Source organism: Rousettus aegyptiacus, unplaced genomic scaffold, assembly GCF_014176215.1.
Source record: "Rousettus aegyptiacus isolate mRouAeg1 unplaced genomic scaffold, mRouAeg1.p scaffold_m13_p_7, whole genome shotgun sequence".
NCBI classification, from domain to species: Eukaryota; Metazoa; Chordata; class Mammalia; order Chiroptera; family Pteropodidae; genus Rousettus; species Rousettus aegyptiacus.
Window position 1 is genome coordinate 105,265,057 of NW_023416310.1, and position 15,799 is coordinate 105,280,855.

The 15,799-nt window shown below is 45.2% G+C and overlaps 1 protein-coding gene across 7 annotated transcripts in view; it reads left to right on the forward strand.

The window, feature by feature from the left end:
* SMURF1 (SMAD specific E3 ubiquitin protein ligase 1) overlaps positions 1-15,481 on the forward strand; it is a 91,288-nt gene extending 75,807 nt beyond the window's left edge. For 4 of the 7 annotated variants that reach the window (XM_016158255.2, XM_036223940.1, XM_016158257.2 and 1 more), the window contains 8 exons: positions 724-827; positions 7,414-7,528; positions 8,676-8,854; positions 9,903-10,040; positions 10,824-10,944; positions 12,004-12,205; positions 13,439-13,523; positions 15,105-15,481. In XM_016158255.2, coding sequence (XP_016013741.1) covers positions 724-827; positions 7,414-7,528; positions 8,676-8,854; positions 9,903-10,040; positions 10,824-10,944; positions 12,004-12,205; positions 13,439-13,523; positions 15,105-15,204 — 1,044 coding nt within the window. In that variant the 3' untranslated portion in view covers positions 15,205-15,481. The remainder of the gene's footprint in view (positions 1-723; positions 828-7,413; positions 7,529-8,675; positions 8,855-9,902; positions 10,041-10,823; positions 10,945-12,003; positions 12,206-13,438; positions 13,524-15,104) is intronic. The other 3 variants (XM_016158256.2, XM_016158258.2, XM_036223941.1) reach the window with 2 other exon arrangements.
* Positions 15,482-15,799: the final 318 nt, after the last annotated feature.

Genomic DNA, 15,799 nt, shown 5'->3' on the forward strand with positions numbered 1-15,799 from the left:
GAGTTAGAAAAGAGCTCAATTATTGACATTTTGTTGCCAGATCATTTCCACTCAACCTCCTCCTTCCCTCTTGGGACAATGGAGTTTGAATTACATTAAATTTAAAACATAAAAAGGTTCTTAAGTGCCTTATCAATGAAAATATCTACAAACACTTAGCTAGTTCCACTCAAAATGCTGAATCTGAGGGAGTATCTGGCTGACCAAGTGATTTCGATGTGTTGGGTAAGCTACTTTAGATCTCACGTGAACCCCTTGCTTTTTGACTCAGTGGGAGTCTTGCGATTTTTCTCTTGATATAAAGATAGGCTCTGAATTCTTTTAATATTCAGACTTTCTAGTGATGCCTTCATATTGGTTAAAATATATCGAATGTTTATAGGACACACGTAAATTAATTTGTGTAGAAATAATCAACTCTACTAAGGACGTTTGTTCTTAAGTCATTAGTGATTATGCTGAAAATAAATGTTTCCTTTAGGTACGGTATTTATTACCTGGCATGTGTTTGTTTTGTTGTGGTTTCTGAGTGAGAAGCAGTGGGAAAAAAGATGGTAGAAACAGCAATGTGCTAGATGCCAGATAAACATTCTGAATAGGGACCAGACAGAACTGGGATTGGAATGAATGCTAATTTTGAAACACACTCCATTATCAATAACCTTTTATCTTTTTATAACTTTAAGAAATGTTCTTCCCTGAAACTGTCATTTTAATATGTAGGAGTCTTATCGCCAGATAATGAAGATGCGCCCAAAGGACTTGAAAAAACGACTGATGGTGAAATTCCGTGGAGAAGAAGGTTTGGATTACGGCGGAGTGGCAAGGTGAGATGTTAATTTATTTACCCTTTCTGCTGCATGGATATCAGCACGACTGTAATAAAATATTTACATCGAAGCTGTTGACTGCCTTCTGGTGCTTGTCTTAGAGCAGCGGGGACTTCAAGTGTTGCCTTCGCTGAGCTTTCTTAGAATAGGAATTCCTAAGCGCATGTGCACACTAGCATCTTGCTAGGTTATAGTGAAAATTAAACTTTTAAACTTACGCCCTTCTTAATCTGACATGATTGAACCTGAACCTGGAACGACCTACTCCTTAAATTAATAAGGAAGGCAGCCTTGCTTTTCTTATTAGAGGACTTCTGGGGATGGGAATAAGGCACAAGTTGCATTCGTGTCAAAGGAATTGTGTAAAATGGCATTTTGTTCAAAATAATTCATGCAAAGGATTTTTTAAATAGAATATAATAACAAAAAGCTACTGTTTCTTGTCCAAACTTCATTTCACCTTCGAGATAACTGTTTTTGTGTGTGTATTTTAACTGTTTCTTCTAATAGTATCTGAATTCTATCAATTTGGCAATAGAAAGATACATATCTATTGACTTCATGATTTGCGGTTATAGACACAGATAGACTGGATAATGGTTGTGGTGAAGACCTACTTCAACATTCTCACTTCACAGTCTAGTAACATCAGTATGTTTAGATCGTCTGTCGTTGTCTTTGTAACTTTACATAATGTGTTTTCACCATTATTTTTCAGTTTGTAAACTGGAGATATTATCTCTTGACCCCTCTTTTTCTAAAAGGACAGTAATACTCACCTCCCCTTCTGTGTTCCTTCCACCGTCTCCCTCTCACATTGTCATCTGTAATATTACTTGTATATTGTCAAGGTCGAAGGTTCATATTCTGTTCTGTATCTAAAATTAAGTCTCCTGTGTTTGACTACCTATTATTTTTAAGAGTTTAAAATCAGTACATCATTTATATTGTTATGACAATGTAAATTTCACTGAGTTGTTAAGTGGTATCTATAATTTATCCTTTGGAACAAATTTTAATTTTTCCAAGAATTTCTTTTCCTTCTTTTGTAAACCAGGCTCTATTGCCCCGTTAAACTTCATCTTCACCTTCCCACACTCATCCATTGACCTCCATGGATCTCCCTCGTGGAAACTGTCCAGCCAGATAATTCTCCAGGCCTTTCACACAGTTTTCATCATAGGACTTCACTGTTTTCCTGGGTTAGAGCCATTCGTGGATTCCATACCTTCCTCTTTCCTGATTTACCCCCTTGTGTTACTAGAGTGTGTCTTCAAGCAGCTTTCTTAGAAAGGGTGGTTTGGGAGGTGAATTTTCCAAGATCTTATGTCTGAAAATGTCTTCTAATTTATAGTTTGGCTTTTTATAGACTTCTGGGAAGAAAATAACTTCCATTCAGAACTTCGAAGGTATTGCTGTACTGCCTCCTAGCTCCCTGGATCACTGAACAGTGGTCTGATGGCAGCCTAATTTTAATCACTTCTCCAGAAGTTGTTTGACCCCCTCCAGGGCCATTCATCGTCTAGAGATTCTACCACCTTTTTCTGTTTTTCATCTCGCTCTGATCCTCGCTTCCTCCTTACTTGTGGTCCACCATCATAATCACCCTTGTTCCTCTTTCTCTTTGCTGTACTTGCCTGCAAAACCCCAGCTCTGCCTAATCCCATCCTTAGGCTGCTCTGAGCCTCCCCTGAGCAGCTGAACGCGGTGGAGGCAAACACACTTCCACGCTGCTGGCCATTCTCTGCATCGATGGTCACAGACCTCAAGGAGGTTTCAGTTCTCTCATCACCCCTCCAGTTCTTTTCTCAGATCTCTAACCTCACTTCTGCCCATCCTCACTCTCAGCTGCTGACTCCTACTTAACTGAGGGAACAGAAGCCATCTAAAGAGTCTCTCCTCAGCACCAGCCCTGTCTGTCCGGCCTGCGGTGCCAGGGCCCTGACTGGCCCGCGTTCCTGAATAAGGACAACCCCAGCCCTCTACAAGGCACCCCGGGCCCTTTTACTTCTCTTGTTATTTCACATCTATCTCATTTCATCAAAATGTCCTTTTCTGTCAGGTCGGTCTCATCCACATACAAATGTGCTACAACTCCCTTCTTAAACAAGCAAGTTTAAGAAAAATCAAACTTTCCGTGGACACTGTACCCCTGTACGCCCGTCCTGTCTAAGCTTTAAGGAGGCAGTAAAGGCATATAAAGAAAAAGAAAAACAAAAACAAATTCCAGGACAAACTCAGTGTTTGCCTCTTGGTCATCACCCTGTCGCTCTGTTCTCTATAAAGCAACCCTCGGAAGGGCATGCGCATCCCCGTTCCTGCTTCCATGCCCCTCGCTTTCTCTTAAATCCATTCCATGCAGATCCCTCCACTCTTTGAAGCCCTTTGTGTCAAGGTGACCATGACCTCTGTCTTGCCAAATACAGTGATTCCTCCTCAGTCTCTGTCTCACCTAGTCTGTCAACGGTACTTGATGTAGTTGGTCACACCCTACTTTCGAAACACTTTTTCACTTGGTTGCTGGAACACCGCATACTGGGTTTCCTTCTGGCTCCCTCCCCATCCCCTATCCCCTATGTGGCACTTGCCTCTCTTCCTTACCTCTGTGATCATCGGCACTGTCACCCTCTGGGTGGACTTGCCCAGTTCCCTTGCTTGAATATTATCTATGCAGTGATCATGATGCTCAAACGTACCCCTCCTAGCCACTTCACCCCCTCAACCCCACGCTTGTTTACCCAAATGTCTCTTTCTCTCCTAGTGTATTTTTAAAGCATCTGAGACTTAGCAGTCCCGAATTTTAGACTTTCCCTCTCATACCAGCTCCTCCCTCATCTGTCCCACCTCACCAAACTGCCCCACTCTGTTCCTCTGGCTCAGACTGTGGAGTCAATCCTGTCTCCTCCCTTTGCTCATCCTCCAGCATGGCCCTCATACTACCCCCACCCCACATGGCCCTCATTCCCCCAGTGTGGCCCTCATCCCTGAAAGAGGGACCAGCCCCCTCCCCTTCCCTCCTGGCTAAGTCTCCAGCCCCCATCTGGCTCTGGAGCTTCACTTAGCTTCCTGCTTTCTCGCCATGTCAGGCCATTTCCCAGCACCAGCCAGAAGGATCTTTCTAAAAACTCAACTGAGTCTTTCCTCTGCTCCTGAGCCCCCAAAAACCTCCTCCAGAGGCCTCCCACTCACCCAGCTGCCCCTGCAGGGTCCTGCCCTGAGCCTGGCCCTCGCTGCTCGGCCAGCCGCCTCGCTCCTGCCACTGCTGGTACAAAGCAGGTGTGTCCTCCTCGGGCCTCGGATTCAGTGTTCCCTCTGCCTAGAGCTCATCCCCACGAGGACACATAGCGTGTCCCATCTATTCACTCAGGTCACCCTCAGAGGCCTTCTCCGACAGGCTCTAAGCCATCTGGCGTGTTGTGCTGAGGAAGCCTTCGCCCCGTCTGCATCTCCAGTAGACACGCTGCCTGCGGTCGGGAACCTGTCTCATTCGCAGCTGAGTCCCCCAGTCCTTGAGGAGCACTTAATATATGATGAGCACTCATCTCCGTAAATATCTGTTCGCTGAATGAATTTTATTTTTCGACCATTTCCTCTCCCGGTTCATTGCTTTGGTCTTTCTGAAACTCTTGTTACTCAGAGTTTTCGTTTCTCTGGGTTGATCCTTTATGTCTCTCATCTTTTTCTTTTTAGTTTCCATTCCATCCTTGCTTCCCAACCCCTGCCACTTGTGGGAAATTCCCTCAACTTCCCTTCCAGTGCTTCAGCATTTTTTATCTTGTTTTTTAAATGACCATAATATACTTATCCATCGAATTCCATTGTAATAAAATATAAAATTAAAATAACGAATCACATGACTGAATCTTCCTAAAGGAGAATACTCCTATAACTTGTATGTGTGCTGTTGTAAAAATCTTATTTATTCATTAACTGTTAAACAGTGAGCCTCTACCGTGTACGAAGTACTGGGGATACAGCTGTGAGCAAGTGACATGTTCTCTGCCCTCTTCACCCTCCACACTCCCGATCTGATGAGATGCAGGCAGTGGTCAGAGACTTACACAGTACACAACCATAGGTCTGGTAGATGCTACAAGGGCCCATGCTCCCAAGAGACATGTAATAGTGGCTCTGTCTTGGAGAGTCAGGAGAGGAGAGCTTCCACCTTCATAATTCAGGAAACACAGGCAAATTCACAGCCCTACTGCAGTTTTCTCAAGGAAAATTATGTTCTTATAAGCATTATAATGAGATCTCTTGCAGTTTCTGGGTAGAGCTGGGATTTTTCCAACAGCCAAAAGAAAAGGAAAATAAAAGAGTTACGATATTCCCTATGGTCCTAGAACACAACCATCCCTCTCACTTCTTCCCATTCACTCTCACTTCCTTTATGTCACCCTCCCGCCCCTCAGTTGCCCTTGACTCCATCCGCAATAAGGATCCGGAAAAGCCTGCATTTTCCTGAGCTCACTCGGCACTGCCTCTCCAGGGGAAATGCTTTTCTTTCACGACAGTCCCAGGTTTCTCCCTTGATCCTCTCCATCTTGATTCCAGAAACCATCTTTCTTTTGGCAACTGTAACTTCTTTGTTTTCCCTTGATTATACTAATTCCATTTCCCGGCGCTCTATCCCATTCAGGTGAGAATCTTCTTACTTAGTTATTCACGTTCGTCCCAACAATTCAAAGCGAACTACTTGCACTTTCTCATCCACGCTGTTTCCTTTATAGTTTCAAAGATGTCTCAAGAGTTCAGTATCTCAGGCCGTTTCAAGTCACCACATTCCTTTGCATGGCCAGTGTTCGGGATCCTAGGCACACATGTGAATAGCTTGGTTTGGTCTGGGAGGAGTTCTGTTCTGCATTGTTCAGAGTTACCAAGTCTTCCACGCGGTGCTCCCTTGAGTAACTGCGCTGTAGTGCAGAGCCGTGAGTCGTGCTGCCGCCTCCAGTTGGAGCGGATTCTCCTCAGGTCTGAATGGGACCACACCTATGCAGATGTGAGGGAGAGATTTAAGTTACATATATGTGTATGTATGTGCATGGTATCTGCTCAGTGAGAATCAGTCTACACTCATTGTCCCAGTGTTTGGTTCTGAACCATTTCTGTTCTCTCTCTCTGACCTGTATAGCTAGCTAGCTCTTCCCTTACCACTTCCAAAACATTCCTAATATGCCTCTTTACCTTGTCCACGGTTTGGTCAGAATGTTGGTATGTACTATAATCACTTCCTGTCTCTGGTTTTTATGAAAATCATTTTTCTCAAATTCAAAGTGGGGATGAATCAAAGTACTATCGTTGGGAAATTTTGCCTTTCTAGTCAAGAGACTTTATAAGATTCGGAGTCTCATCTTTCTGGCAGTGCCTTTCTGTTCTTTGGAGTTCAATACATAACTTTGTTTAGGTTTGATTATTTTTTGTATATTCTCACAATTTTTGTAGATTATTTGTATTCGTGTTTATCTTTTCTTATTCTTTCTCATTTCTCTTTTCTATTTGAAAAGAATTCCAGAATAAAATTTGGGGCTGCTATCTTAATGCGATATATCCATTTGAAAGGAGTTTTAATAGAAAGAATAAAAGACTGTGTAGAATGGCCTTTGTATTTGTAAAAGGTTCACCCATACCTGACTGTAGCAATCAAACCATATAGAGTCTATTTAGAGTGCTTTTAAAATTTGTTTTCTATTTGGGTTTTTAAAATACTGAAATGATCCAAACATAAAGAAATTTAGGGAAAAAAAATCATTCTAATGCACCCCATGCAGATTTCAAAACTCTTATTTTTAAGCTTTAAACTATTTTTTTAATTATGAAAGTGATAAACATTAATGGCAAAAAAAAAAAAAAGAAGAAGAAGAGTTCAGCAGGACAGAAACTTAGAAGAAGAAAAGACATTCTTAAACAATTCCTGCCTTCCCAGACTGTGAAATGTTTTGTCCTTATTTAAACATTAGTACATGTTACAATTGATCAGAAACTTAAAAACTAGAAAGAAGCAAAAGAAAGAAATGAAAGTGTCCCAGAATGTAATTCTGAAGTAAACTGCTATCAGCATGTTAGTATAGTATAGGTCCTTTCGATCTTTTCGGTGCTCTGCGTATGGATTTTTTGTTTGTGCATGTGTGTATGCACACATACTTTTTAAATAAACGTCACATCAGACTGTTCTTTACCGCACTTTCATCAATTACTACCACATCATTAACATCATCGTCTGAGGTTTCAACCTCTGCAAAGTAACAGAAAAAACCTTAGCTGAGGGCCACGAACGACGATGAGTGAACCGCTGAAAATACTGTACTTTTAAGGTGATACCAATTCTAGTCAACCACAGTTCGTTTTCAGCTTCAGATTTGTTGACATTTTGGCCAGAAAAACCATTTCCAATACCACCAAAAGCAAGCTTTGATTTCTTTATGCTTATTTTCCCAGTCCGTACAAATCACATTCTATCACAGCCAGATATTCTTACCATTTTGTCATCCTAGAGCATAGTGAGTGGTTCAGTCCTTTTGTTAAGATCTAAAACTAGAAATTTTAACACACATAGTGTTTTTTTTGTTGTTGTTGCTGTTCCTAGGGAGTGGCTTTATTTATTGTGCCATGAAATGTTGAATCCGTATTATGGACTCTTCCAGTATTCTACGGACAATATTTACATGTTACAAATCAACCCAGATTCTTCAATCAACCCTGTAAGTATTCAAGTTGGAGAATTTTTTTAATGGATTTTCAGTCTCAATCTTTGGTTTATTACCATAGACTTATTCAAGGTCTGTGGTAAATAAAACAGTGAAAGGTAGAGTAAGAACTAGGTGAAGATGGATGGTTTCGACCCTGGGTTTCTAGTGACTGGGATCATCGGGTATGTTTTCAAGGAGAACGAGAGACCTTCAGCTGCCCGTACACTCAGAGCACTTTGTAGCCATTCGAGGGGACTCTGGTATGATGTCCGTATTCGTTGACAGTATCATTCCGAGAAGTGTGTTACGAAGGCTGTGCTCCTCCCAATCAAATTGGAATAGTTCCGTAATTGGCCTTTCTGGCCATCAGTGCAGCCCCTCTTAGCTGCTTGTCCTGCGGTCAGCACTACCACGCACACAGCCTGCAGTGACAGTGTGGACCCTCTCTACTCTGTAAGCATTCAAGTGTGACCGAACCTTTTGTGAACAGGGAAACAAAGTTTTGACTGAGTCTCTGAAAGTAGAAATGTGAAGTTCCCTTTTAGTTGAAAGCCAGAACAGCACTGGTTTTAGAATGGTTGGTTCTAGTGCTTGGACTGCTCATACTTGTTTTCTTCTGTGTTCCTTCTTTGTTCTCCTTTAGACTTTTTTTTTCTCTTCCTCTTTTTTTGTGGGACTGGGGGAGGAGCGGCAGAGCAAGAAGGGGAGTTGCCCTTGGCTCTTTATTTCTTTTTAGAGCAATGGGAAAGAGGAGTGTATCTGGCTTCCTGGGCGGGCGACCTGTGCAGAGCGCAGGGCCCGGCACTCCCAAGGGCCCATGCTTGGTTTCACTGTCTGCTGTTGAAATTCTTGATAACCGTGGAATGAGGGGTTCTGCTTTTTCATTTTGCACCGGGTCCCGCAAATTCTGTAGCAATCCTGGGGAAAAGATTTGTTTGAACCAAGAGCAAATAAAATGTTCAGACGATCCATACAAAAGATGTGTTCGAAATTTTGACTAAGCAGCTTTCTTTCATTCTGTCCCGAGCACAGCCTGTGAGGAACTGATTCAGTGTTTGGTTGTCTCTGGGACATTTCTCCCAAGCTGGAGAAATCACAAGCTGGCCACCTTGGCCTGTCCTTTCTTTAACAAATTCCTGTTCTCTGGTGCCCCCTACAGGACCATTTGTCTTATTTCCATTTTGTGGGTCGGATCATGGGTCTGGCTGTCTTCCACGGACACTACATAAATGGGGGTTTCACAGTTCCCTTCTATAAGCAGCTATTGGGGAAACCCATCCAGCTCTCTGATTTGGAATCGGTGGACCCAGAACTACATAAAAGCTTGGTGTGGATTCTGTAAGTATTGACTCACTGTTCAGTTAATTGAAAGTTCATGCATGGCCACCCTTCTTGGTGTAGGCCGAATACATTTGTTCTGTGTTTGTGTATTTGGGAGGTGGGTGTGAAATTGGAGAAGAGAAATAAATTACTGTTTATGACCAGAAATATAAAAGTAGATTTGACTCGACCTGTTTTCCTCTTGATGTTTGGACAGTTTCTCCTCAGACTAGTTTCTTTTATTAGTTCCTTGAATGATTAATAGATGATAGAAATGTTAATCCCCAGGCTTGCTGGTTATTTAACTGATTTTTGACACTAAGGTGTTACCAGTTAATTTCTAAAGGGAAAATATCAAAACAAAAATTAGTTTCCTTGTTTTAGAATTATCCTGAATACTCTCTTAAAAGCAACAGGCTCAGTTACCTGGTGAGCCATAGGTGTCATGGGTCCTTGTACATGAACCAGTTTCACAGGAGTGACAGGCAGATGCAGGCTCTGGCAAAGGGAGGACACGCTGACGAGCAAGCCTCTCGAGCGTCAGCCTCATTTCACGTGTCCCAACCTGAAAAGGGTGAACTGTGGCGGTCGGGGCCTTCATCCTGTAGAAAATCTTTTACTCTGTTTCAAGAAATATGGCAGATGAAGGAGCCAGTTTTAACTTTCAAGTGCTTCTGTGTTTGAACCAACACTTGAAAAGGCTGCCTTCAAAGGGGGCACGGTATTTTCTTGATGTGGCTTCCTGCGAGTTGGTTACCCTTTGACTCAGTTACCTCTTCATGGTTCCCTTCTTTCTGTTCATAGACTCAGTTGACAAAGCGGCTGGGTGTCTCATAAAGTCATAGAATGGTAGAGGTACTGTCACCGTCTTAGGAATGATGGGCTCCGTCAGGCACCTGCCCTCCTGTGAGCTATGCCCACCTGAGGCTTTCTTTGGCTCTCTGGGTCTGGCAGTCAGTAAACACTCACACTCTTTTCCTACCAGAGTGTTCCATTTAATGTTCTGTTCACTGCCACATGGTGGCAAGGTGTAACTGACATCCATCTTCTGTCCCGACTTCACCAGAGAGAACGATATCACCCCCGTGCTGGACCATACCTTCTGTGTGGAACACAACGCTTTCGGGAGGATTCTTCAGCATGAACTGAAACCCAATGGCAGAAATGTTCCTGTCACAGAGGAGAACAAAAAAGAATATGTCCGGTAATGCTCTGGGGAACCTTGGTGGTAGTCCATAGGGACACCCAGGTGCCCAGGACTGTCCCGGGCCCGGCTAGGTTCGTATTTCAACTCCTTTGCTGTGTGAGATCTACTTATCTCCACTAGCACTTGTGACCAGAATCACATTAGGGAAGAGACTTCCAGAAACCATCGGGTTCAACAGTGAGGGCTCTGTGTGGAACAGCCCTGATGTGACCAGGGCTGACCTGGTGAAGGGAGACTAACAACCCCAGAGCCCAAGTGGGTGGGGGGGTGACTTTGAAGTGACCGGCCAGTTCTGGGTCTGAAGGTGCCAGAGCATAGGAGAGAGAAGGAAGCCTAGACGTTTCCTTGAGATCAGTCTCCAGGAAGTCAACTCCATTATAGTCTGTTTTCCTACCTCCTAAGGCAAATAAAGGACTGGTCACGTAGTGTGGAAATTTAGAAGCTCGGGCACCTCTGTGTGCTCAGGCCATCAGACTGGGGTGTAGTTCTCACAGTGGCCTATATTTTATTTTCAAATACACTTTTAAGTTATGGCAGTTGTTGGAACAAGTTATGTTAAATCCTGCTGCTATTTCTGGCCGTGAATCAGAATATATAAGGACGTGTGCTGACTCATTTTAACCTGAGGCTACATACTACCAACTAGTGGGTTTTCTTCCCTCCCCCAGGAGGCCGGGCGGGCAGGAGGTTGGACTCAGCAGGTGTCAGAACCTGCTAATGGAGAAAAAGTGTGTTCCTGAACCATTGGTATTGCTTCCAACTTGTGAATTTTTCTTGTAGGTTATATGTAAATTGGAGATTTATGAGAGGAATTGAAGCCCAATTCTTAGCCCTTCAGAAAGGGTTTAACGAACTCATTCCTCAACACTTATTGAAGCCTTTTGACCAGAAGGAACTAGAGGTACGTGCTCAACCTGCTGAGTCAGGCTATCAGTAAAGGGCTCGAATGTGAGCTGTGTGTTCATTTACCTCCTGGCTGCAGAGTGAGGCTCGCATTGGTTCCCAGCAGGCTCGGGGTTTGTCGGGGCCCCCAGGGGAACAGGGTCAGCTGGGGCTGGAAGGGGCCCGAGGATGTTTGAGCCCATTTACGACAAGACCAGGCTCCTACTTGACAGCAGTGCATCTGGATCATTCTGGGGCCCTTGTTCAGGGTGTTTTGTGACTTTTTACATTTTTCAGGATCTCCAGCAGTGGAGATTGCTAACCCTCTCCTATGTAGTTACCTCATATCGAGGAAATTATCTCGAGTGTATAGCCATCTTCTCCCACGACATCAACTTTGTTTTTATTCTGCTATTTTTAGACTCTGAACAAAGGGCTGCTGTCTTCTCTAATCACACTTCATGTACGTGAACCCAGTGGTGCATTCGTCTCTTATCCATCTGTTTGGTGCCAAATAGCTCAAGCCTTTAAAATTGTTCTCAGTTTGTTTGCCACCTTTGAGATGCTGAGAGCTTGTGAGCCCAGAGGAGGCCACCTTGGGTGGGGCAGTAGCTCTTTGGTGAGGGGGTGGGGGGGGGGGGCTTTGTAAGCAAGTTGCAGAAACCCACATGTAACTCTTGCTTCATTCCCTTCTCATCAGACTTTGAGTTCCTCCTGTCATCATCCTGTGAGGTCACGGTGATGGGGCCCCGTTTTACACTAAGCTCTGTGTAGTCGCGCTGCTGGTTCTTTCGTATTCCCCCCAACGCAGTGCACAGACACAGACCTGGTTATGAGACAGTGCCCGTAGTCGTAGGGGTTGGAAACCAGCCTGAAGTGGCAGAAAGATAGACGTCGTGCCTCAGGCGTACTGCGTGTTCCTCTTTCTTGGCTAAATATGTCTAGTTTATTTGGACATAGCTACCTCTTTGCTCTGGGAACCCAGTTTTGAACTCCTTTCACGGACTGTGACCCTGGGAAGCATCATGACACTGGTGTGCACGTTCAAGAAGTAACCTGCCTCTGCACGTATTCACAGCTGATAATAGGCGGCCTGGATAAAATAGACTTGAACGACTGGAAGGCCAACACGCGGCTGAAGCACTGTGTGGCTGACAGCAACGTCGTCAGGTGGTTCTGGCAAGCGGTGGAGACCTTCGACGAGGAGAGGAGGGCCAGGCTCCTGCAGTTCGTGACGGGATCGACGCGAGTCCCACTCCAGGGCTTCAAGGCCTTGCAAGGTGACTGAAGTGGAGGCGGGGCTGCTGGCACTGGGTGTCTCCTCTACTAGGCCATGGCAGGAAGAACTGGGACGTGGTGGGCTTGTCTTCCTAAAACGGCCACTAGAAAACAATACAGCATATGTGCTTTCATAACAGATGCCTGCCACTGCGGCAGTGCTCGCCTGGCAGAGGGGGCACTCGCTCCCAATGGCCGTAGAGACCCTCTCCTCCCACAGAAGGCTATGGTCTCTCTCTTGGTTGCCATCATCTCTGCAAGCTTTTGCTAGGCTCTGTCCAAGTTGAAAGAAAATACCTGTAAATACATAGGAGAGGACATCAGCCAAATGTAGCCCAACTTCCTCTCAAACCCACCTTTCCCAGTGTCTCGCAGGCCAGTGAATCAGCAGGTGGGTGTCGCCTGGCTTGGCCCTTGGCCCAAGTCTCCATAGCAGCAGTGGCAGGTATTGGCAGCCTGGCGCCCACTCAGGGCTGAGTTTGGAGGGACATGAACAAGGAAGGGCCCAGTGGAGCCCGATGCATCCCCTTCCTCTACAGAATTGCTTGACGAAGGGAGGGTACAAATAATAGGCTTTGGGAAAGAAATTGGAGTTTCTAAAGTATACTATGGATTCATTTGGAGGTACAGGAGAGTGGGGCCTGGCCTAAGTATCAAGAAGCCAAGCTTTGGCTACCATGTGGGCCACTGGCTCCAGGGGTCCTCCTGGGCCTTCAGCTTCCTTCAGCCTGACAGGCTTCACTGTCCAGTTAGGAACCCATGCTCTCTCTCTACCCTACAGGGACCTCTTTGAGAAAAGTTACTTCCATTCCCTGGGGCTTCCGTTTGTGTCTTTTTCTTTTTCCCTCATATCTCTACTTGGAGAGGCTTCACAACTCCATTTCCTGGTTTTCTTTTACTACCACTGTCCTGTGCCAACAGTGGGCTTGCTTACTAAACATTTCTGTTAAAAAATATACCCCTGGTGATTTGGGGGCTTTATCCTTCAGACACCCCCACTGGGATAGGCTCATAGTCAGGGTGGACAGGACAGTTCTCACTGGTCTTTGCTCCATGCCTGTGATTTTCTAAATGTGATGTCAGTCACTTGATGGCCAGGCAGAAACTCATGTTGCCACAGGAACCCTGGGCCCCCTGGCAGGACAGCCGGCCCCGGGCATTGGCTGCAGGTGTGGCTGGCAGTGGGGCCCAGGCTCAGCCTCTGAAGTGCATTAACTAGACTGTTGTCTTGTAAGGCTCTACAGGCGCGGCAGGGCCCCGGCTGTTCACCATCCACCTGATCGACGCAAACACAGACAACCTCCCGAAGGCCCACACCTGGTAAGGGCAAGCGCTGTGGTGTCGCCACTCCCGGGAGCCGCTCTGCAGTGTGCACGCGTTCATGTGCCTTTCTAAGCTATTTCTGATTTGTAGCACTCGGAGTTGTATTTATGCAGTGTCTCAGGTAACCATTGGCAGTGGCACCAGTGTCATACTGGACAAGCACTTGGCAGCATGTCTTTTTCATGAAACCAGTGTTGTGAGATGTCATTAATGCTTGCTACCACTCCAGTGGGCTCCGGTCTGCACTTCCCTGGGCCTTCCATGTGGGTACCTGTCAGTGGGGAGAATTGTCCTTTAAGTTAGAGTCACTTTCCCAGAGCTTTGTCCTTGACATGTGCCTGGCTTATATAATCCCTAAATGTCAACTTAATATTTACAGTGAGTTATTTCCTATGTGGTTTAAAAATCAGATCACTTAAGTATACTTTATCTCAGAATCACTTAAGGACAGTCACCTCTAGTTCAGGAGATTTGGTTCCATGTGTTGTTGGGATGCATCATACTGTGACGGAAGGTTCCCAATTGGGAACCCAAACTGTGTGTTCAGATGCTGGCCGAAACGCCCTCTAATGTGTGCCTTTGGGCAAGTTACTAGATATGCTAACTGGGGTTTCCATATCTGTGAAATAAGCCATCGAAGCTGCTCCAGAGCCGTGCGAGGGTACAGGGCCCTGGCCCCAGCGCCACGTGAAAGCACGGTAGCCACTCCTCAAGGCTTTGTCCTTTAATAGTTTGTGCTTAGAGTAAAACGGGTATGAAAAATCTCTGATGCTAAAGCTCCGGAAAAAAGACTGCAGCACCATTTATCCTGACTCGTTATTAACAAAAACCATCCTTAGTTGCCTAACCCCTAGTCATTCAATGGTCTACTCTTTGTCCTTTGGTCACGATTTTGTACTTTCTGATTGCTTGATAATAGCTTCTTAGAGGGTATCTTTTTCTTTGTACAAACATTAGAAATGAATTTCTCCGTGGAAATACTCAGAAATTTAAAATTCATTTCATCAGGGAGTTGATATTTTATTAATTTTGAGATAGTATCTGGTTTTTCAGGGAATTTTCCAGGCTGCCCAATTTGGCCTCAGATCAAGTCACCGAGGAATAGAGACATGCACTAAATTGTCACTTGTGATTTGACTGCCAGCCAATCTGGATTGTGCTGGTCTGCAAAGATGGAATTCCTAGTACTTAGTGATTTCTACCAAAGACAGATAAGTAGAGAACTTTGTCCTCATATCACTAGTAAATAGCAGGTTGATTTTATTTTGGTTTTAAAGACCTTAATATTTAGTTTACTGTGCGTTGACTGAAAAGTCTTTGCATTAGAAGAACAAGGATGAAGAGGACAATTTGCGCGCGCACGCACACACACACCTACCTGCCGCTCCCCCAGAACTAGGTGGAACAGGCTTTCCCCTCTCTGCACCAGACCCTCCCAGCAGGCGCACTCACACCTACACACACACACACACACTGTTAGCTGTGGCCACAATGTTCTGCTCCTGCCTGTCCTCCCCGAAGCAGGTCCTAGGGCCAGACTGCCCCCACAGTGACTCTCACTTTTTTGTCCCGTTCCAGCTTTAACCGGATTGACATTCCGCCTTATGAGTCTTATGAGAAGCTCTACGAGAAGTTGCTGACAGCAGTGGAAGAGACCTGTGGGTTTGCTGTGGAATGAAGAACAACCAAAGGCAACAGATTCTAGCTCACGACCGCCAGACCAAAAGCATACCGCTTTCTGCGCGCCTCCCGCGAAGCGGGCTGAGGCACTGGAATTCTAGATAACCCGAGGGAAAGGCTTGTCTCCCCACTCCTTTTCGTTGGGGGAGCGAGGGGGCGGGGGACTTTGGTTGGTGGCTCCCGTACATATCTTCCTCCTTTACGACAGTACTCCCACCCCCTTCCATCGCCCATCTAATAAAACGCGGCCAGGTGTAGATTTGGCTTCGGTCACACAGGCTGTGCTGCCCCGGTTGTCACACACACAGGGAGGCTGGCTGCCCTGTGCTCCTTACAGGGGTGTTGACCTGCAGTTCTGGAACCGAGCTTGGCTCACCGAGGGTTTGTAACTGGTAGTTATTCCATCTCAAAACAGTCCTTAGGCCCTTTTTCAAGTTCAGCTCAAATTCCAAATTTCACATCCTAGCAGCCTGCTCTGGGTAGCAGATTAATTTCTACCTGAAAAATAACTGTATAATATATGCTCATCGGAATTCTGCCACAGTAGGAAGCTTGAGTCCAAAATGTGCTTCCCTTTTTGAAAGGGAAAGGAA